We start from the raw sequence: 23,359 nt of genomic DNA, 5'->3' as shown, positions 1-23,359 counted from the left end.
TTGCAAATCACTGCAATTCGTTTTTAATGACATTTTAACGCATTTTATACAGCGTCCCAACGTTTTTGGAATTGGGGTTGTAGAAAGACTTGAGAGGAAAGAAAAGAACTTTTCTAATATTTTCTAGTTGCTAATTTGTCTTCAGGAAATGTGGTTCAGAATATTTCCAGAAACAGCTTTTGCATTTAAGTTGCATAAAAACATATCTTCTATTCTATTCTATTGTTGCATCTCTCTCTTTGTGTTTGTCAAATTTCCACATCAGCTTGAGGACTTCCTTAGACATAGAGGGACAAGGAAATGAGGAAACGTATGACCTCCAGGATGAAATGCGATACCTGACTCCACCACCTGTTGTGTTTACACATGCTGCTGTGGCTGAGACTGCCATGCCCATCCTCTACATAAATTCCTTCAAGAAAGCCCCTCAGTGGGATTTCGATGATGTTTATAACCAGGATGCTCCACCCAGACCCTGGGTAAGTATGCTATGAGAAGACAAGACAGTATAATGATTATAAATGCATTACCTTTGTGGGAGTGGGTAATCTGCACAGCCACATGTTCAGCTGTGTGTCTCTGGTTTGACCTGCATGGATTTTCAGTCTGATTTTTCCTTTAAAGCTATTACTGCTATTAATCAGACTTTCTTTGTTAGAGCTTCTTGTTTGGCTTCATGTCTGCTGTTTCTTCAGCTGTGAGCAGGGGCTTCATTAAATCACCATGAACATGGTGCAAATTAAAGTGTCTATGTTATTTTTAACTTTATGTCTTAATTCAATCTATTATCCTACATTTTCAGACATGTGCTGAGTCTCTGCGAAACTCTGAGGATGAGAGCTTCAAAAAGGCTTTCCTTCCCAACATACGTGTGTTTCTGCACAAGGACAACATCAACATGAGCGAGTGGAACCGGCTTTCACATTTTAACAATCCCTTTGGTTTTATGCAGTTTCCCTATGACGGTAGGTGTTTCTGTGTGTCTGTGTGACACAGGCACCAAGTATGTAAAACCTGTTTTTAATAATAGAGAATGAATAATACACTTTATGTCAAATTTAAAGATGATGGATGGTGATCTTTCACCCACTCCTGCCCCCTCCAAGCCGCCCCACCCTCCCCTCCCTCCTGAGTGCGGATGTGTGACATCATCATAAGGTTTTTCCCGCTCATTATTTACCCCTCCCTTTTTGGAACCTTCTGTCAGCTAAGAGACTGTGTGTGTGTGTGTGTGTGTGTGTGTGTGTGTGTGTGTGTGTGTGTATGTGTGTGTGTTGAGATCCGTCAATATTATGCTATTAGATGGCACACCAAACACCAATCACTGTTGAGATCCGCAGACCCCGCCACCCCCCTGTCCTAAGAAGCTGCGTTGAGCAAATGTGTTTAAAAGAGAGCGAAAAGACTCGGGATTTTTATTCAAGAAAAAACAATAAACTAGGAGAAAACAAACATGGCCAAGAGAGCGTTGGAATGGTGCGGCGAATGAAAAAGAAACCCCGGGAAGAGGAGGGAAAATGATGTACGATGATGAGAGAAACGTCATCTGCGGCACCATTGTGACGAGTTTTCGTGAATCGTGGCCAGCTCCCCAGAAACGTGTCAGGCACATCGGACGCATTCAGATGCCTCCGGCCTCCGCTCTTATGCAGGAATGGAGTTTAGATGCCGGAGGTGCGTGGGGTTACAAGTTCAACTATAAAGCTAACGAAGTGCGTTTCTATCAGTTGGAGAAAGGGGAAACTTTTGGATCTCTTGTGGCCCAAGCAACACTCACCTCAATAGACTGGAGTGTGTTAAATATGGTGGGATTGACTGATCTTAGAGCGCCCGAGACAAGAGACGCGAGAGAAGCAAATTCCTCGCACGGCCTGAAAGAAAGCCTGCTAGGTACAGAGAAAAAAATTGTGGCCAGCACCGTGTGGGAGACAAAAAGCTCGGCTTCGGGCAGATGGTTCTATCGAGCCAGCCGTCAGGTGTCGCTGAAAGACAAACACCCGGACGAATTTGTTTTGGAGTATTTCAGTTCTGAATGCGGCGTCATTACGCATTCCTCTCACAGACTGGTTGGAAATGATGGAGGAAAATGCGGAAAATATTAAGGAACTCTTTGCCAGCAGTCGGAGCTCTAGAGACATTATGCTTGTGAAAAAAACGCTGTTTCAGAAGACTCCTCCTTTTTTTTCAAAAACCCCTCCCTCTCTTCTCTCCCTCCCTCCGTACCAATACGTGTAAAAAAGCTACGACTGGGACGGACTAGTTAAAAAACGACCGACGGACTCTGAAAAACATGTCTCTCCCGCCTTCGTCAGCTCCTTCAATGCCAGAGGCCGACCTTATCAGGCCTTCACCAGCTCCTTCATCGCCAGAGGCCGGCCTTATCAGGCCTTCTTCGGCACCGCCGTCGCTGAGGCGTTGGGCCTCTCCTTCTCCGCCACTGCAGCCCTCCCAGGGCTTTCCTAGGCCCTCCTCCATCGACTCCAACAACGCCCGATTCACCCGACAGCGATGGTTCTTCTTCTTCACGGCCCGTGAAGAACCGGACCTCCTTGTAAAGGAATGCACGATGAAACGGACTCGGTGCTGTCTGTGGCATTTCTGAATATGGTGAGAGCCGTAGTGAGTAAACTGCTGCTGTATGTTTTGGCCCGGTACAGAAAGGAAATCTGCAACGGGTGTCAAATCAACCATCCGAGTCAGTGTCAGCACGAATGTCTGGAAGAGACGCCGGACTATTTTTACGAGGTACACCACTCCCAGCTGATGGAAAGACTTTGGACGGGTCGGTTTATCCCTACCATCCAACGAGCTCTTAACGCTCGTCGTGTCCGAGTACCGGGTCCGGGGCGCTTGTGATTTCCTGCTGCATGACTTTAAGACGATGAGACGCATCGAACACTCAATCGCCAAGATTTACAACACGATGACCGAAGGGGACCAGGAAAAGATTGAAATCGTAGACCAAGCTCTGGAGTTTTGGCTTATAGAGTGAAAATGGGTCACTACTGGACTAAACTCGTAACGCGTGTAGAGGAACACGCGGTCATTTGTCATTTAATCCGTGTTTTGGATCAGGTTATTAAAAACAAAATGACTGTGAATCATGCAGGTTTGAACAGGGACGTTAAAGTAACTCGATTGGAATGCATGTTGGATATAGTTAGGTCCCAATCTGTACATACACCCTGGGATGTGTTGGTACGGTCCACGTTGCAACTTGTAAAAGACGGTTCGGTGGCCGATGCATTCTACAAAATCATTAAAGAGATGAATGCCTCAAACGTAAGCCATTTGGTTACTCTGTACGCTTTGTTTGTAGACGCAGTGTGTTGTCTCATACCTGCGGACACCTTGACAGAATTGAGAAGGTTGCATTATTATATTCGCATTATCCACGGGACCTCTGCTCTCGTCTGCTTTAGCCTAATGCTATGTTGTTGTTTGTAACCGTGTATAGCTCATTTATCTTAAATGTATGTATGTGCGTTTGACTCTGTTTTAGACGACAGTCAGACCCCTGAAAAGTTACAAACGGACGCGGGTAAAGAATTCTTTAACAGGACTTTTAAGGCGCTGATGGATAAACGCGGTATTAAACATTTCGCCACGGCCAGTGATCTGAAGGCCTCGGTGATTTAACCGTACGTTGAAAACTAGAATGTGGAGATATTTTACAGCCGAAAACACCCGCAGGTACGTAGACGTCCTGCAGGACTTGGTTAAAAGCTATAATAACGGCTATCACACGAGTATCAAAATGACGCCTATGCAAGTGACGTCCGAGAACACCCTGCAAGTTTTTCAAAACCTGTACGGCTCGATCCCCCTGAGCTTCCAAGAAAAGTCAAAGATGAATTTTAAACAGGGAGATGTCGTGAGATTATCTAAAGTGAGAGGCGCGTTTGATAAGAAATACGAGCAGAGTTATACCGACGAGGTGTTTACGGTGGCCGAGTGCGTACCCCGAGTACCCCCCATGTACAAACTGAAAGATTATGACGGAGAACCTATCCGGAGTACGTTTTACGAAGCAGAGCTGCAAAAAGTAAAGATACCGCGAGACAAGAGCTACGCGGTGGAAGAAATTTTGGACCGACGCGTCGTCGGTGGAGAAAAACAAGCGCTGGTACGCTGGAAAAACTGGCCCAAGAAATTCAACAGCTGGGTCAAGGTCGGCGAGCTGAAAAATCTATAAGAGTGCGCCGTACGTCAGATTCGTATTCATTTCATTTCATCATGTCTCAGATCTCAGGCGGCGAGGGGTTTTACATTACCCTGCCCTCCAATGCCAGCGCGCACGTATTTAAAAATAATACCGGCTCCAGTTTCCACGTCGACTTGGCGCAACACATTGACTTGGAGGGCCCGTGGCAAGTGGCCTTGACGGAGATTTCGTACCCGCACACGTGGCATAACATTCCTCAAGACACGGCCTACTTTGAGTGGAGAAAGAAACCCACGACACCTGACAGGGAGACCGTAGTCAACCGTCGAAGGTTCAGAGGGGGATATTACGCCAACTTTGAGCAGCTCAGGGCCGAACTAAACACACATCTTAGAGTCGTCGACAGCGACATCTTTTTAGCGTTTAACAACATCCAAAAAAGATTTGAATTTCAGGCAGGTGGTCAGTATCCTCTTTTTTCGGCCCGCGTCTTACATATTGGGCATGAAATCGGGAGAATGGTTCACGTTCGACGCCAGGTTGGCGCCCCACCCGGCCGATATAAAAGCGGGGAATTACCACCTTTACTGCTACAGCGACGTGGTAAGTCATCAGCTCGTAGGCGACGCCTACGCTCCGCTCTTGAGGACCGTCCCTATACAAGGGACGTACGGAGACGTCATCATGCAGTGTTTTAATCCCGCCTCGTATCTACTGGTCGTCAAGAAACACATTGAAAGAATCCACGTTGAGATTAAGACCGATCAAAATAAGCCGGTAAACTTTACCTTTGGCAAGACTATTGTGAAACTCCATTTCAGACCCGCAAAGACCTGGTTGAAACCATGACCCCTTACCATGATCCTCGTAGTTTTGTGAGCTACTATGAAAACCAAGCGGGCAGAGCCCTCCCCGGTTTTTACGGCTCCCCCGTCATGTACGGACGAGGGATAGGGTCTATATTTTCAAGATTATTCCGTTTCGTGTCCCCTATTGTGAAAAAAGGTTTTGCCATCACTAAGCCTCACCTCAGGTCGGCCACTAAAAACATAGCCTCGGAGGTCATAAGCCACGCCGTAGGTAAAATAACGGGTCGAAACTCTGATCAGACGTCTCAAGAAGGATCCGGGGGTATTATGGTTTTGGCCAGAAGAGCGAGAAAGAGACCTCCGGGGGAGCGCGTTTCACGAGGATCTAAAAAACGTCAACGCTCCGCCAAGGACAAGTCAGTCGGCACGAGAGGCGCTAAGGGAAACAAGTCTACCCGGAGCCCCTCAGCAGTAGCGGCGATAAGGTCCGGCGATATCTTTTAGGGAAAAAAAACAAAACAAAACAAAAACATAAACAAAAAACATGGCTCTTTTACATCACAAATCGGCCGAGTGCAGCATGGTGGAGCTGGATTTATTTTCAGCCCCCATGACGCAGCTGTCTATAGACGAAAAGCTCTACGCAGAGATTTTGCCTTTATCGGCCATTATGGATTTGAACGACACCTTGCTACACCTGCGACTGAAAATTACCAAAGTGGACGGTACAAACCTGGATAACGACGCGCCCGTAGGCCTCGTGAATTATCCTCTGAATACCATTTTCAGTCAGTGCGACGTTATTCTCGGCGACAGATTGATATTGCAATCCAGCGCCACTCACCCGTACAGAGCCATGATCGAAACCCTCCTCAACTTTTCAGAAGATTCTCTAAAAAGTCAGTTTACTGCCAGGTTATTTTACAAAGACACAACAGGCTCAATGGATTCTGTGGTGACAAATAACGGACCTAACAAAGGTCTGGTGAAGAGAGCTCGGTTCACCGCTAATTCCCGCGAGCTTCACCTGCTGGGCCCTCTCCACGCCAACATACTTTTCTGTGAGAGGCTTCTCTTGAACTCTGTGGATCTGAGAATTAAACTGACCCGCGCTAGCGACGCCTTCTGTCTCATGCAAGCTGCTAACGCTAATTTTAAATTAAAAATATCGGGCGCTTCTTTGTTTGTCAAGACAATGACCGTTTCCCCCGCGGCGCGTCTGGGTCACACGGCGGCCCTGTTGAGGGGTAACGCGCTCTATCCTTTGTCCCACGTCAACGTGAAAACTTACTCCATCCAGGAAAATACTCGAGTATGTAATCAAGAAAATCTCTTTTTGGGCATGATGCCGAAATATGTAGTGTTGGCTATGGTGAACCACGAAGCCTTTATGGGAAAAAGTGACCTGTTGCCTTTCAACTTTGCTCACAACGATGTGGAATACTTGGCCCTTTGTCAGGATGGCAGACAGGTGCCCGCCAAAGCTTTCCAGCCTCAATTCGACCAAGGCCAGTCGGTCAGAGAGTTTTACGACATGTATACGGGACACGGGAAGACACCTGAAAGATTTGCCGCTGGGCATCGACAGGGAGGATTTTAACCAGGGTTACTTGTTGTTTGTGTTTAATCTCAACGCGGCCGAAGACGCAGACGCCTTGTCCCCTGTCTCCAACGGGTGCTTGAGGTTGGAAATGAGATTCAGAGTTCCCCTGCCGCATACAACCATCGTGTACGTGTGTTATGAGAGTATTTTGGAGATCAACTCCAAACGTCAAGTGCTGGTGGATTATTATTGAGAAAAGAAAGAAAGAAAGAAAGAAAGAAAGAAAGAATATGAATAACCACCAACTGGAAAGCGTCATGCGACATTTACTGGGAGATGCGTTTTGCGGCGTGTGGGCTTCGGACCAACTACCGGCGCTGACGCGCTCATTCAGACGTCCCGCCTACATGATCGTCAACACGCATCCCAGTCATCAGCCCGGAGAACACTGGCTAGCGCTCACTCTGGACCAAGATGGGAGCGCCACTTTTTTCGACTCGTTCGGACTGCTGCCCGACTTTGTGTATTACCCGAAAACCGTGTTACAGTTTTTAAAAAGCCGTTGTAAGAAAAAATTACTGTACCAGAAAAGACAACTTAAAGACATCGCGTCGACTGCCTGTGGACAGCATTGTGTTTATTATTTATGTCATAGGGCAATGCGGGCTACCTTTTGAGAGCATGCTATCTCTGTATCACGACAACGTCGTAAAAAATGATGAAATGGTATCAAAGTTTGTGAAAAAATATCAACGTTGTATGAGGATTCAACGAGCAGATTCTTTTTACCACACTGCCTGTTCTCTAGAAATGTTCAAAGATTGTTACAACTTGTTTAAGAATTAAAAGAAAAGACAAGACAAACTTCAGTGTTGTTGTTGTTGTTGTTATTGTACTACTCTTTTATTAAAGTAATTATCACGCCGTATAATTAATCCAATGAGCGGCCGTTTTCCACTTTTTTCTTTCATTCCTTTTTACCAGCGTAACCCATTCCTCCTCCTCCTCCTCCTCCGCAAATGGAATTAAATCTTGTTTTTTCCGCTTTTTTTTCTCCCTCTCGACCGGCGCTACGGCCTGCTCTTCTCCTTCTTCTTCTTCTTCTTCTTCTGCTCGCTCTCCTTCACGCCACCCTCCGACGGTTTTGAGTCGACGATATTGAGCGCGAGCACGAGGATTGGTCACCGAGCTTATCAGTATGTTGAGCTCCGTCAGCGTATTCAAAAACCCCGTCCATCCCTTGGGCGTTGGAGATTTCTTTTTATAAGAGACTGATAGGTTTTTAAACAAGTCAATCATATGCGAACCTCTCACAATCTTTCCCTCGTGAATAAATTCGCCCTTGGGAGTCCACCCGTCCTGGCTCTTGACTAATTTCTTCACAATATACTTGGCATTTTTGCGGTTGCGCTTTCTGATCAGCGCCTATTAATTAGTCCTCCTAGAAGCTGTCCAAAGATGGGCACAACCGCCGAAAGCAGAGGCAATAGAAACCCTCCGGACTGGGTCATCAGAGCTCGGCGCTTGGTTTTTAGGCTGGCTTTTTTATTTGCCAGCAATTTAATAATTTTCTTTTGCCTTTTGAGTTTTTGATATTGAGCCCTGGTCAGGGGAATGTTTCCTTTCAAAACATTTAAAGAGAGTTCGCACAAAGACTGAAGAAAGTCGGAAGAGCCGTGGTTAAGAATATCTTTACGCCTCTGAGGCGTGGCGTGACACAAAGCACGCAGTAAAGGAGCGTTCCTTTTTAAACGCGCAGACATGACGACGATGATGATGATGACGATTCAGGAAGACCGTGATTTAGGTAGATAGACGACGGGCCACTGCTCCGGTAACAACCCCGATCTCAGTCTGTATTGTTCTGGACAATTTGGGGTGAGATCTACGATTAAATAACCGTGAGCATCTCTGGTGGCATCTTCAAAGCTTTCTGAAAAAAAGTTTTTTTCAAAGGAAAAATTTGCTGAGCCAATATATTTATCTGTAACCTATCTCTGGGGTTTTTAAACAAGACCAGGTAATTACTGTTTAAGCTGATGGTCCGACTGTGTTTGCCCCGATGAAAAACATTTTGCGTCAACATCATGACGCTCATGTTCCTGTGGTGTCTGTATTGTGTAAAAATCTTGACTACTTCGGGATGGTCGGAGGCCTGAAAAATGACATCGTCCAGGATAATCAAGTGACTTTGATCGGGGGGAAACAGGTTCTCATCATCAAAAGAATCAGGCAAGCCTTCGACAAATTTAATCTTTTTATTCATCTTTTGCAGTTCACCGTACATAGGCTGGAACGAAGTATATAGCCATACAATATTTTCAGGCACCTGAGACAAAACATCTTGACAGTTTTCCAATACACTTTTTACAAAAAAAGTTTTTCCACAACCACTGGGTCCCACAATCTGACATGAGAAAGGCACTCGCAGTCTAGGATCAAAGTCAATCGGCTGGTGGTCTGCGGAAAACATTTCAATAGCCAAACAGCAAAGTTTCACCTGTGGAAAGCAGTTGTCTCTTGTCAAATACCACAGGAAACCTTTTTAAAAATGACGAGTTTTTAAGCAGAAACCCGTTTTTATCCCTCTTTATACCGTGTTGAAGAGTCTCGATAAACCCCTCCTCCTCCTCCTCCTCCTCCCTCTCCCCGTATGGTGGTTTTGCAGGTAACCCTCTACCAGCTCTTTGACGCTGTCAAAATTGATTTTTTTCACAATATTCCTGCATCTGAGTAATGCCCTTCACCCGCAGCACGGCTCGTTTGTTTTTTCTGGTCAAGTAGGCCTAACTTTTAGGACCCGCCGCCGCAAATTCCTGTATGGTGTCGCCCCCCAACTTGTCGGTCAAGTCTCCCAAATAATTACCCAGTTTGAGCCCCTTCTCTCCCTCTTTTCCGACATAAATTAGAGAGTCGGTATCGAGGTAAAGTACCCAATTTTGCAATTGATGCAAATAGTCGTATAACTTTAGACGGCCGTAGGCTGTGGTGAATGCCGTGATAAACACGTTGTCCGTCTTGTTGGGGGGTGCGATATACCGATCGCCGTGACACCACTGAATCAGAGCCGTGGTCTCGTTTAGGAAGGAAAAGTATTTGACTTTGTGTTTTTCTGAAAACATGTAACTGAAAAACTCCGGTTCCCTGACGAGCACGGTCTGGTTCAGGTTTCTTCTCTGGGCAAACTTTCCCCATAAGCTATTTAGACAGAGCTTAGCCACCTGTCTTTTAGCCGGGTTCGATTGAATTTTGTCCGTGTCCAGCAAAATGCCCTGATTTGCCCCGTAGTCTGTACTTTCGTCTACTCTCCGGATCCGAGGCCTCAGCAGGGTAGCCCGAGGCCTCCTGTTTACCCTTGAGAAAAGTGTGCATGTACTCTACAAATACGTCGTCGCTGCGTCTATCAAAGTGCCACACCTCTGTGATCTTACCTAGGCGGTACCCCAACTCCAAGGCTTTGTTAAATTCAGGAGTGACCCAAACCCCCGTCAACGCCCTGCCCTCATCGTCGTGGGTACACGAGCCGGCCTGAAAATTAAGATCGGCGCACGTTCGACAGAGGGTGAACACCAGTTTACCCGAGGGTGTTTTGTAGGGCAACACGGGGAAAAACAAACCTCGAGGAGGGTAGACGACGGCCCTGATTAACCCAAAGTAGTTTTGCGGCTCTTTGAAATCTCGGTAAACTATTTCAGGGTGTCCTAGAAGATAGGGAAAGACACAGTTAACGTAGAGATACAAGGATGTCACGTCCACGTAGTGTACGGTTTCGTTCGCCGCCACCATGTACCTCAGCCTTACGGCGCTCGTCCTACCACCGTACAAAGCATCACGGGGTGACAAAGGTCGGGGGGTTTTGGCACGCTTGAGAAAGTCTCTCAGAGGCGGATGGGATTTTTTCAACTCGAGCCAATCGTGCTCTCTCATCACGTTCACCTTGAGACCGTGGACGGACTCTAACGTCTGTATTCACGCCACGGTGGAGGCATGCAACTCGTCAAACGGTCTGCCCGTCAGAGGGCAGGTGTCGTGGGGCTGAAAGCAGGACGGACAACCATGATAAAAACAACCCAGGAACTCCCAAGCCGTTTTCACGCCTCGGACCTCGGCGTAACCGTCTACAAAGTAGCGACTGATCTGTTTTTCACCCGCGTTCAACGCGTGCTGAATAAAGATGCCCTCGGTATTCGCCACCCACTCTAACCACTGAACGCCAGCGTTTGAGTAGGTTTTGCGATGTCTTCGATAGTCGTTGGGAGAAGGAATGGCCAGGGTGTCAGGATGTAGGAAATTTGTGCGAAACACTTTCATGCAAGCCAAAGCGATGGTGGTGCAACTGAAAGGGTCCACGCCCGTTTCGTCGATGTAACCTTTTCTGAAAATGTTGCAGGCTCGCGCGAGAATATCCACGTTGTTTTGACAGTAGCTGACGGCTTCTTTCTCAAAATTGAACGTGCCGTGACGCACCGTCTCGTACCACGTTTCAAATTCTCTCTTGCCCTCTCTGCTCATTTGTTTGACGCCGTAGGCCTCTGGCTCGGGGTAGGGGCCTACGTACTTTAAATGATTCTCGGAGCTAAATCAATGGGGAAAAAAACCCTTGTTTTTATCGGGAAAATCTAGGGCTTTGGGCAGAGCCGACAGACGGCACGTCAAGAAACTGAGACTGTCGATGTATCTGTGTTCGTAATCGGGGTCGGTGAAATGTACGACTTTGCTTCCCTGCATCACGAGCGCCTCGGGCTTCAGGTTCAGAGACAGCATGCCGTTGAGCACAATGTATCCGTCAAATCCTCTAGCGTTGTGAGCGATTTTCTGTACACGGGTCGTCTGAAATGCAAAATAAACTGTTTGGCGCAATCTACGCCCTGAGCATTCCACCTTGTGCCATCGAGGGTTTTCGTACACACCAGAAAAGGGACGTGCGCTCCCGACGAGTCTACGTATGTCTCGAAATCGTAGAAAATCAAGTTCTCCATATGTTTTGTCTCGACGGCTAAACGCTGTATGTAACACAGGTGCTCCTCGCTCTCGTCTTTTTCTACGGTTACGCCGCAGATTTTACATTTGACTTTTGGACACACGTGTTGTTTACCGTTACCGTTCATAGCGATGTAGTATAGCATGTCGCATTTTTTGCATCTTTTAATCAGCTCGCAATTACTGACATATTTTTTAGCCACGGGCCTCTTTATGGGCTCTTTGTGTTTGGCTAAACACGACGCGGAATGGCACGTTCTGTTACAGTCGACGCAAACTACGGGTCGGCGCTCTCGCCGTCTTTTGTCTTCTCGGTGAATCGGTCGCAAATTTAGAGAGCGTTCGAGCGTCGTCGGTTCTGTAGAACACTACAATTTTGCAGTTTGAGACTTTTTCAAATTTCGCTATGTCGCCGAACGTTACTGCGGTCTGATCGTTCAAACCAGCCTTACTTTGAAAGTCTCTGCCGAGCGCAAATGCTTTGCTATCGACGATATCGGGGTAAAGCAGGTGAGCCAAATTAATCGCAAAACAAAGTTGGTTGTCGTGGCCGTTGATTACGACCCGCAGAGACCGTCGCTTTTTTTTTAATAATCTTGCCGTCTAAGGTATTAGACAAGAGTCTTCGACCGCCGCCTCGGGGGTTTTTGACGAGTTGGAAGGTGAATACCAAATTACCGTCGGTTTTAACGGCCGTGTTAGATTGCACAATGCGGTCTAGGAAAGACTGTAAGTGAGTTAAATCAAACTCCTCTCCGCTCACGAAGCAGGACGCGCCTTGAGGCAGAGTATCGCCTCTCAACTCGAGCTACACCGCATCTTGTCGTTCGACTTGTGAAATGACGTTCGTCACCGCTTGAGCCATCTCTGTAAACACCCTGACGTAAAATTCACCAAAATCAGCCGTACCTCGATGTAGTTCGGTAATGTTGATGTTGAGCGGATGGCTGGATTCAACGTTGTTAAATCTAGGTCGCGTCACCACCCTCGACGAGGGTGAATTTTGAGGCGAGTTTTCTCGCTGTGATGTGTGTTGATGTTCTAAATTTTCCGAACGAACATCCTCTACGTTACCCCCTCGCTGTTGAGTTTGACGGTCGGACGTCGCGAGTTGGACATTTTCTAAACGATTTACGGCGTTGTCTATGGCGTTAAAGACGCTCGTTTGATTGAGATGATCGTTTGAAGAGGACGAGGGTATTTGATTTAGCAAGTCTTGACATTGATTTATGGTGTTTAAAATGCTTTGAGAATGATCAAGATCTGCGATAGCCATATTGATGTCTGTGAGTGGGTCGGTGATTTCTACATCTTGTTGTGCCTCGCATAAAGACTGAGCGGGTTCTTGAGTTTTATTTAATACATTCTGGTTTAATTCTTGTATCATCACATCAAGTATTGAGGGACAGCGGTTGCTTTCATCCATGGTTACAGAAAATAAAAAAACAAAATTTTAAAAAACCAAACAACAACAACAACAACCCAAACTTACACTCAAACACCAAGGCCTAGCATAGTACCGACGAGAAGATGTATTTTCTTCTTTCTCCCTCTGACAAGGTCGCGCGTACATTTTCTGGGTCTTTTTGCTGAAAAAAAAAATAGAGAGAGAGAAGATTATTCATTATTTTATTCATATTGTATGCTAAATTAAATAACAAGGAATAAATATGAAATATACGTTTGTTGGTTAGATATATATCCCATATCTATATCACTTTCTTGTTCCTCACATAAAGATTGAGCGGGTTCCTGAGTTTCATTTAATACATTCTGGTTTAATTCATGCATCATCAAGTAGGCCTATTGAGGGACGGCGGTTGCTTTCATCCGTGGTTACAGAAAACAAAACTACAACTAAAAATAAAAAACAAAACTTACGCTCAAACACCAAGGCCCATCACAAAGAGGATATCGCTCATGGTCCTTAGCGTAGTACCGACGAGAAGATGTATTTCTTGTCTCTCCCTCTGACAGATCGCACATTTGAAACTATGCGTACATTTTCTGGGTCTTTTTGCTGAAAAAGAGAGAGAGAGAAGAGAGAAGATAAGATACATCTTTATTGATCCCATAATTGAGAAATTCCGGTGTTACAGCGGTCAAGGGGAAAGAGTCGGATAAAGATTTCAAAATTTAAACCTGAAAAACTAGGCATGTACAAAATACAAGAAACTAGGCAAGTACAAAATACAAGAAACGGGGATAAATAACAATAATAATAATAATAATAATGAGAAGCCGTGAATGAAAATGAGCTGTGGATAAAAGGGAGTGCATCTAGTGCAAAGTGATCATTTTAAAAGTCATTATTTTATTCAAATTGTATTCTTAATGAAATAAAACAAGTAATAAATATGAAATATGCGTTTGTTGGATAGAGGGGAACGTTTATGAGCTGACGCGTGTTTCACATCGGACCTATATCACATATGCAATGTATGTTTGTTCATAGACATATATACATAGACGCCGCATCGACTGCCTGAGCGACTAACTGACCATATAGTCGTTAAAAGTCATTAAAAGTATCACAGCAGCTTTTCTTCAGATGGTTAAAAATACAGTTCCCTATATGGCTGCCCCTGCTCAACTCCCCTCTTTGACTTTTGATGGACGGGATCTATCAGGTGGGACTCTGCCAAATAAAGTAATCCGTGGTCTCTTTACATACACCTTATATCCTTCACAGTCTAGCCGGAATTTTGGCTCTCACGTTTTCTGTCAATCTGCCTTAAAAAAATTGCGTACCAACTTCTTAAAAATACCTCTATCTCCTAAAGCCAAAGAACTTCATTTCAAAGTATTTAATGATATATACCCCTCAAGCAATCTTCTCAGTCAAAGATTTAACATAGATAACAAAAACTGTCTATTCTGTGATGAGCACATAGAGACCACGGATCACTTATTCTTCTCCTGCACATTCAGTAACACCTTTTGGAATGAAATGTATGTTTGGCTGGAGCCCAAAGTTTCCTCTCTCTCTTACTTCACCAATAGAGATATCACATTTGGAATTTTAAGGGAGGATAAGAACTCAGAACTTTTATTGAACACTTTACTTATTTTGGGGAAAGCTTTTATCCATAAGTGCAGATGCATCCAAACACAACCACTGCTGATGGTCTTCAAAAGAGAGCTAACTGTGTATTATAAATCGCTGAAGTTTATGAAAAAGAAAGGGAAAAAACTCTGGAACATTATTGATAACTTAAAATTGCTTGAAGTGACCCCCTAAGTTCTGTCCTTACATATGTCTTCTTTTGTTTGTTTTTTTCTCTGTCTGTTTGTTTGTTTGTTTGTTTGTTGTTTTTTTCCCCTCCTTTTTTATTTATGTATTTACTCAATTTTTGGTTTGCATGTCAGTTTGTCTCATCCATGTTTGATTACACCATCCTAGGAGTGCTATCCTTCGCAAAAGTTTATTTATTGGTGTTGCTGCTGTTATTGTGTGTGTATCCATTCAAATGCCCTGTTTCATGCTGTGCCCTACCTGCTGTTTGTTGTTGTATATATTGTAAATAAATTTGTATTATGTTAAAAAAAAAAAAAAAAAAAAAAAAAATCGACTGCCTGAGCGCGTCCTCGCCGGCCGCCATCTTGGATGGGTCTCGCTTCGCCTCCACAGTGCATTCACTTCTATTGAGGAAGGAGCTGTATGCACAAGTAAAATAGAATAACTTGCTGAATTTTCAACTGATTTTCACGTGGTTTGGTTTGTTACAAACGGCACACATATAGTTATGATACAGGATGCTTTCGTACATTAAAAATGCGGGATTTCATGCTTTAATACTTCCTGCAGATATATCTATATATATATATATATATATATATATATATATATATATATATATATATATATATATATATATATATATATATATATATATATATATAGATAGATAGATAGATAGATATATCATATATATATATATATATATATATATATAAATCCATCGCACTCTGGGGTTGAGGTGAATAAAAGCACTGTGTTGTGACCTAAATAACATTCTGTTGCTATCTGCAGGAAGTATTAAAGCATGAAATCCCGCATTTTTAATGTACGAAAGCATCCTGTATAATAACTACATGTGTGCCGTTTGTAACAAACCAAACCGCGTGAAAATCAGTTGAAAATTCAGTGAGTTATTCTATTTTACTTGTGCATACAGCTCCTTCCTCAATGGAAGTGAATGCACTGTGGAGGCGAAGCGAGACCCATCCAAGATGGCGGCCGGCGAGGACGTCGGCTCCAATAGGCAGTGGTAGTCAGTGCGGCGTCTATGCGTTTGTTGGATAAGGGGGAACGTTTATGTGCCGACGCGTGTTTCACGTCGGACATGTATCGATAATGGTCCAACTTCATGTTTGTAGCATTGCAGCGTGAAGCCGACACAGATCCTGCGTTTTTACTTTTTTAAAAAAAAAAAAAAAAAAAAAGAAAATAAAAGGTTTTTTTCGACTCACCGGTTTTACGACCGTTGCGAGAAACACTTGGTCGACCGTCACTGTCGCTGCTGCTGGTGCTGGTGCTGCTGCTGCTGGTGCTGGTGCTGCTGCTGCTGCTGCTGGTGCTGGTGCTGGTGCTGCTGCTGGTGCTGGTGCTGCTGCTGGGCGTCCGCCACCTCTTCCTCCCGGGTGCAGAAGAATGTAGCGTTTGTACAGGAGGACGTGTAGCGTCCTTCGCATGCTCCGGAGCGGTCTGAGACGATGGTTGGACCGGGTCAGCTCTTTTAACCACGGCCTCCGCTTGACGAATGATTTCGCTCAACTCTTCCAGATCATCGACCGTGACTGTAAAACAAACAAAAACAACGGAATTTATTGTGTATTAGATGCATAAATGTGTATGAGATGTGCGTTAACAACATCAACGAGAACAAGACTTACAGTCGGACAGGTTGTTATACTCTGGGCTCATGAGATAACCTTCGTCCGTTAGATTGATGATGTCTGTAAATAGAAAATAATAATAAATTAACGGATCGCTTAAAGGACGAGAAAATGGTTTAAAAAAGATGGTAAAAGTTTTCTTAACAAAGTCCATGATAGGTCTCGGTGTTCCTGTAAATGCGCTCTTTGGTGTGAGTAACTAACGAACGGTGGAAAAAGCTGTATTTAAAGAAAACCGTACGAATGGTAACTTATGCTTTATTGATTGTAGTAGGCCTATGTGCTTAAAAGCTCACTCCATAATGGTCACCCCATATGCTAAGGTGATTTGGAGAAACTGACGCAAAGTGAATTGTGTGTGTGTGTGTGTGTGTGTTTGAGAGAAAGAGAAAGGGAAACAAGAAGATGGTGAGGATTTATTTTAACTACATCACCGTATCGTGATATTGTGAATCAGGTCGGCCCCCCCCCCCCCCCCACATCCCGGCTCCCAAAACATTCACCCCGGTGTGTTATTGCGAAATTTCTTCATTCACAAATGCGGATATTTTAAGACTCATTGGAGGAATGAGCTAAAACTCTCAAGTCCCTCAGTCTTGTTAAAGAAAAGAAAGCCCTTACATTATTTTCTTTACTAGAAACATTTAAGTTAATATGAGTGTGATTTATTTTTTATTTTATTGTATCTATCTTTCAATAAAAAAAAAACCCCATTCACCCCGGTGTTCAACCCAAGAGGAAGGAGTGATGCGGATACCCAAACGATTAAGAAGAGATTAAGAAGATTAGATTCATTGATTCAAAGAAAAACATGATACGGATAAAAGTGCTCCCTATAGCTTAAGGTTAAGAACACATATTGACGGATCTCAACTCACCATCCATCATCTTTAAATTTGACAGAAAGTGTATTATTCATTCTCTAATAATCACTATGGCCAGTGTGGTTAGGAAATTAGCTTGGTTTTATGGTGCAAAGTTATTTCTTTTCAAGCTACTGGGTGTTGCCAAATTCTAGAGAAAAACATTTTCTTTCCTGGCACCATGCAGAGGTGTTTTCCAGAAAGCGGGTTTAGTGAACACTCTGAGTATGTTAACCCTGAAATGAGGGAAACTCTGGGTTTTCAGTTCCAGAAAGAGAGGTAAATCAAACTCTGAGTCAATCACCATGGCAATTAACTCTGTAAACCTAACCTGCTCGACGGCAGGTTTTCTTTAAGAAAGAGTTTTTCTCCGTCTCCTCTCTCTTGCATGCTGTTTCATTTCCTCATTCATTCAGTCCGTGTCAAAGCTTGTATCGAAGCGCATTCATTAGCGGAGATTTACCGTCTGTCACAGTCTAAATCCTGCTGGATATTAGTTTGTCACTCAGGACTGTCTTAAGTTACTGAATTTGTGCACATCAATCATTTCTTTGAACATTAGTTTTTGTCTTTACATTCAAATATTACACAGCGAGAATTCACCTTCAGCTCAGAATAAACCTCTGTCCTTTTTATATTTATTATTTTTTATAACACTGTGCACAAGGATCAGGCTGTCAGTCTGTTAGAGCAGCTCCGAAATGATTATTGCACATAATGTGTAGGTGCTATTAAGTGTTCGCAAATTATCAGTTTCTTTCTTATGAAGGGGTGGGATGACATTTCAACTTCTTTCCACTCCTTTTTGAACAATCTTTTCATTGTCTGTTGTTGTTGCTTTCTTTTGTTTTTTAATGTTCAAAATAAACTTTCAAATCAAAATCAATCAAATGAATTAAACTTCCCGTCATGACTGGGCTGCATTTCTGTCAGCGGAGTCATTTTTTTCCGAACAGCTGATTGGCCAGTGGGTGGTGCTTTTTATAGGATCAGATTCAACCCTGAACTTACCCTGCTCCGGAGCAGGATAGACTGCCGAAGTCACGCCCCTTCCGGTAGAGCTCATGGGACCTCAGATCGGTAAAAATATGAATGGCAGTGAATGGGGAGAGCAATATTATCTTTTGTTCCCGTTTGAGTTGCGACATGAAATCCAAGTATGTCGTTAATGAATTTAAAACATAAATTTTAAGGTCAAGAAAGTCATACTTTGTGGTAAAACTGTTGAGATATAAGCTTTTGAAAAAAACGTAATTAGAAAGACTACACAGGAGGCGGTCGCGTATGTGACGTCATAGCTTTCGCTCGCTTCCAGCAGCTTGGAGTGACTGCAACCTGGCACAAAACACACAGACATCTTCAATCATAAATCGATTAATCATAAAACAGTGGAATTTCAGCGGGGAGGCCAAGCTGCAGGAAGCAAGCGAAAGCTATGATGTCACATACGCGACCTCCTCCTGTGTACTCGAGTCTTTCTAATTAAAAAGCTTATAGGCCTATCTCAACAGTTTTACCACAAAGTATGACTTTCTTTATCTTAAAATGTATGTTTTAAATCCAATCCAATGTTTTTAATCCAACGTATTTGGATTTCATGTCGCTCTCAAACGGGAACAAAAGATAATATTGCTCTCCCCATTCACTGCCATTCATATTTTTTCCGATCTAAGGTCCCATGAGCTCTACCGGAAGGGGCGTGACTTCGGCAGTCTATTGGGACGGTGGTCAAAGAGCATGGATACCAAGAGGCGAAGCTCCGTTGAATTTCACTAGGGGCGCTAATATCAATTTAATATTCCAGTTTTCGTGGGAAGATATATATATATGTATATATAGGCCTATATATGGCCTCTTGGACCATCAGAACTGATTACTGCTTTAGCATTAAAATATATCATATTAAAATAGCTTATATATTATTACTATTATTACTGTCCCCTTACTGTACAAACTGTAAATAAATCTTTATTCCTGACTATGTGACGTTGCCATTAATGTGTTTCTAGTTAAAATATTGATTTTTTATTATTATTTTTTTTTTGGTAGATTGGCTTATGGGGTGATTTTGAAGGAGTAATTAAGTTAATCTTCTCATAAGTGGATGTAATATGTAGCGATGCCATCTCGGCCGTTTTTCCTCATTTTGTATTTTTTTAAAGTCTATATTTTGCTTTACAAAAACGTGAAAAAGCAGCTGTGACCAAGCTATCACAAGGTGAGTAGTATTGTAAGCATAATTAATAGCGATATACTTCAGTTTGTTTGTGTGTTTTTGTATGCAAGCGGGTCTGCTGCGGTCTGCTGACGGTCCAAAATGGCGGCGGTAGGACGAAACCATGGGGGAATTAGTTGCTATGGGGCGTTCTATTGAGCTTCGCCTCTTGGTATCCATGCTCTTTGCGGTGGTGGTGCTGAAGTGTCGCGCCCACCCTCTGGTTCTCCTCTGGTCAACACCGTTAGTTCTCTCAGTTCTATTTCATTCTTCCTGACCGCCAGATGGCGGTGCTTTAGCACTGGATATCTCCATCTCGCATATGTGCAGGTCGAGTCATTAGGTTCGTTCGAGATGAGCCAGTCCTGCGCAGATTCTCTACCATTGGTGGCCTTGAGTATTTGTTATTATGTGACTATAAAATAGAAAGACTTCCTCTTATTTTATCCAACTTTCATAAACAAATGCTGTTGGCATGGTCGTTAATCTATAAACATAATTTCTCTCCACATAGATGTTTTATCTGGAACAATCAACATATCAAATACAAAAATAAATCTCTGTTCCTTAATTCATGGTTTGATAAGAACATAATTTTAGTCACCCAACTGCTCAACGATAATGGGAATTTGCTAAATTATACAGAATTTCTCATAAAATATGGTATTCCTGTTACCCCAAAAGATTTTGCAATTGTAATGGATGCTGTTCCCTCTGGTATCCTAACTCTGTTAAGAGGTGCTGGAAATCCAGTTTGTCCTCCTTTAGACCCAATGTTAACGACAGTGGGGCATATGTGTTTCTCCGTTACACCTAAAAAAAGGAATTATCTTATTAGATCACTGTTTCAATCTGATAACACCTCTACCCCATATGTCATGCAATACTGGTCTAATATTGTTAATGATTTGAACTGGACCCAGATATGGAATCTCCCCTACAAATACTTAATTACAAATAAAGTGAGAGAAATATCCTATAAGATAATCCATAGATACTACCCTGCCAAACAGAATTTGTTAAAATTTAAGAAGGATTTATGTGTGAACTGTTCTTTCTGTGACTCTGAACCTGAAACTGTGTTTCACCTGTTTTGGCATTGTCACTTTACTGCCACCTTCTGGAAAGAAGTAATATGGTACATCTCATTGAAGCTTGTCCCAGATTTCTCTTTATTTTGTAAGAATATTTTTTTGGGAATCGATGATGTCAAGAGTATGAAACAGAATGAACTGTATATTATAAATTTGTTAATATTATTAGGAAAATATCACATACACAGAGCTAAATTTAGTCATTCCAAACCCTGTTTTGTGGTGTTCCAAAAGGAAATGGAACAGTACCTGCAAAGCATTTGTGACTCTAATAACAAGAAAGCGATGAGAACATATAATTTGTGCACCTTATTCTCTGTATTTATGTAATAGCCCACCCCCTGGCTACTGCACTGTATACTTGTTTTGATTGAAGACTCGTTAATAAAGAAAAAAAAAAAAGTCCTGCGCAGATTCGATCACCAGCGATCGGCGCACAATGCATGCCGGTTAGTTTTGTGTCCGACTTCATCCCGACTTGCTCTGACGTATTACAAAAGTGGACGCCGATAAAGCCGCGACAGGATGTAAGTGTGTCTGTGACTTCCTGTACGGACTGAAGGCTGCTGGAAACTATCAGCAAAGACGGTGGATAAACCAAGATTTATTCCCCCTTTTTTTTTTTTTTTTTTTTTTTTTCTCCTCTGTTGTTTTGTTTTGCAAGGCTTTAACCGCTGAGTTGATGGGCGACTTCTTCAGTTTTTTAGAGAGATCATAAATGAGTGCTAATATTTGATCTGATGTATTTTTCAATGTTAGCCCAATTTAATTATTATTACTATTTGTTTTCTTTTTTTTTTTTCCTCTCACCTTCTTACTATCTTGGTCCTTTAACTAGGTTAAATTTAAATATAGCCTCCCTTATAGGGGCAATTAAGGTAACGCCTTTCTGTGTTTTCGGTAGTTTTGGTAGTCAAGCCAATATACATTTTGGGAAATTAAATTTAATAAGCCCCCTAAGATCTAGACTCATCTGTCGCAGACACAACAGCAGCTCATATCCTAAGAGAGGATTTTTGAGTGCTTTTCTTTTTACTTACTTAATATTGTTCTATTCATTGTTATTAATGTCTTAATCCATTGTTACGTTCAATGCCAGGGGGTTAAGAAACAATACTAAGCGCAAGGCGCTATTTCTTTTTGCCAAGAAGCACAAAACTGATTTTTGTTTTATCCAAGAGTCACATTCAGTCCCTGATGACCGAAAATTTTGGAGATCTCAATGGGGTAATGAGTTGTGGCAGGCTCATGGATCTGAACATTCTGCTGGTGTCAACTTAAAGCATACGTTTTCAGGGTCTGTGTTATTGACTACTTGTGATCCCTTAGGCCACTTTATTCTCCAAGTGGTAGACATTGAAAAATTCATAATGGTAACAGTTAACATATATGGCTATAATTCACACAATGAGAATGATTTGCTACTGGATACATTAGAAAATCATATTCAGAATGCTTCAGATAAATTTCCTATCTCAGGTATTGTAGTAGGGGGAGACTTTAACATGATACTTGATCATAACTTGGACTGCTGGCCTCAACGTAACTCTACTGCAGTGAATGAAAACCTGAAAGTCTTCATGCAAAGATTTAATTTAATTGATGTGTGGAGGTACCATCATCATAACACCAGTAACTTTACATGGAGTAATAGAAATGCCTCCAGGAAATCGCGACTAGACTTTTTGGTTAGTTTCAAATAATTTAAACATTGATAAAATCTCAGTTAACATTATTACAACACCACTAACTGATCATAATGCTGTCTCCATATTTATACCTTTGCACTCTGCCTCCACAAAGATATTTAGGAACGCTTACTGGAAGTTGAATTGTTCTCTTTTGAAACATGAGACTGTTAAGTTAGGCATAAAGAGAATAATAGTAGAATTTTGGAATAAAGCAAATGTAGAAAATGTTTATGGTGGCAATTGGGAACTGTTGAAATTTAAAGCAGCCCAATATTTAAGGAAATATGGTAGCATCTTTTCTAAAAATCAAAGGTTAGAGGAAGAGAAAGTGGTCTCTAAAATAATATCATTATCCCAGAAAAGTCCTGCTGATATGTCAGAAAGCGATCATGCTGACTTGATCTCAGAGCAAATTAAACTAAATGAAATCTATTTACATAAGGCTAAAGGTGCCTTTGTAAGATCAAGAAAGAAATGGATCGAAGAAGGAGAACAGAATTCGGCGTATTTTTTTAATCTAGAAAGAAATCACGGGAAGCTCAACTTAATCCACCAACTTAACATTAATGGTGATATAACTGATGATCCCAGTAGAATAGCAGCCTTTTGCTCCAACTTTTACAGTGAGCTATATAAGACAGAATATTGTCATCAGTCAGCAACTTCATTCTTTAATTCTCTGAGTAACATTACTAAAATTACTGAAGATGACAAAGAGATGTGTGATGAAACTATAACTTTACAAGAAATCACTCATGTAATTAAACACCTCAAACTTAACAAATCTCCGGGAGGTGATGGGCTTTCTGCTGAATTCTATCAAACATTTGTTGAAGATTTAGCCCCTTTTCTACTTAAGGTATTTTTAGAAAGTGTGGAACAAGAAGCTCTACCTCCTACACTAATACAAGGCCTGATTACGCTGATTCCGAAACCTAAAAAAGACCACCTTCTTATTGATAACTGGCGACCTATCTCTTTACTCAATACTGACTATAAGATTTTTGCTTCTGTACTTGCCAAACGACTTAAAAATGTTTTGGATCCAATTATTGATGAGACACAATCAGGCTTTATGAGGAAGAGACATATCTCTAATA

The 23,359-nt window shown here is 42.6% G+C and overlaps 1 protein-coding gene and 1 long non-coding RNA gene across 2 annotated transcripts in view; one reads left to right on the top strand and one right to left on the bottom strand.

The window, feature by feature from the left end:
* The first annotated feature begins 329 nt into the window (after window positions 1-329).
* The window catches only part of LOC125883207 (alpha-N-acetylgalactosaminide alpha-2,6-sialyltransferase 1-like), a 59,089-nt gene continuing 36,059 nt past the window's right edge, over window positions 330-23,359 (top strand). Inside the window, exons 1-2 of the mRNA XM_049567425.1 lie at window positions 330-479; window positions 803-965. Coding sequence (XP_049423382.1) covers window positions 330-479; window positions 803-965 — 313 coding nt within the window. The remainder of the gene's footprint in view (window positions 480-802; window positions 966-23,359) is intronic.
* On the bottom strand, window positions 13,016-16,864 carry LOC125882497 (uncharacterized). Its single transcript, XR_007448339.1, has 3 exons — window positions 15,971-16,864; window positions 13,379-13,517; window positions 13,016-13,086 (listed from the first exon to the last, which is right to left on the bottom strand). It is a non-coding gene; the product is annotated as an uncharacterized LOC125882497 (long non-coding RNA).

Source organism: Epinephelus fuscoguttatus, linkage group LG22, assembly GCF_011397635.1.
Source record: "Epinephelus fuscoguttatus linkage group LG22, E.fuscoguttatus.final_Chr_v1".
Lineage (NCBI taxonomy): Eukaryota > Metazoa > Chordata > Actinopteri > Perciformes > Serranidae > Epinephelus > Epinephelus fuscoguttatus.
The sequence above is the reverse complement of the archived record's forward strand: the minus strand, read 5'-3'. Positions and strand labels throughout refer to the sequence as shown.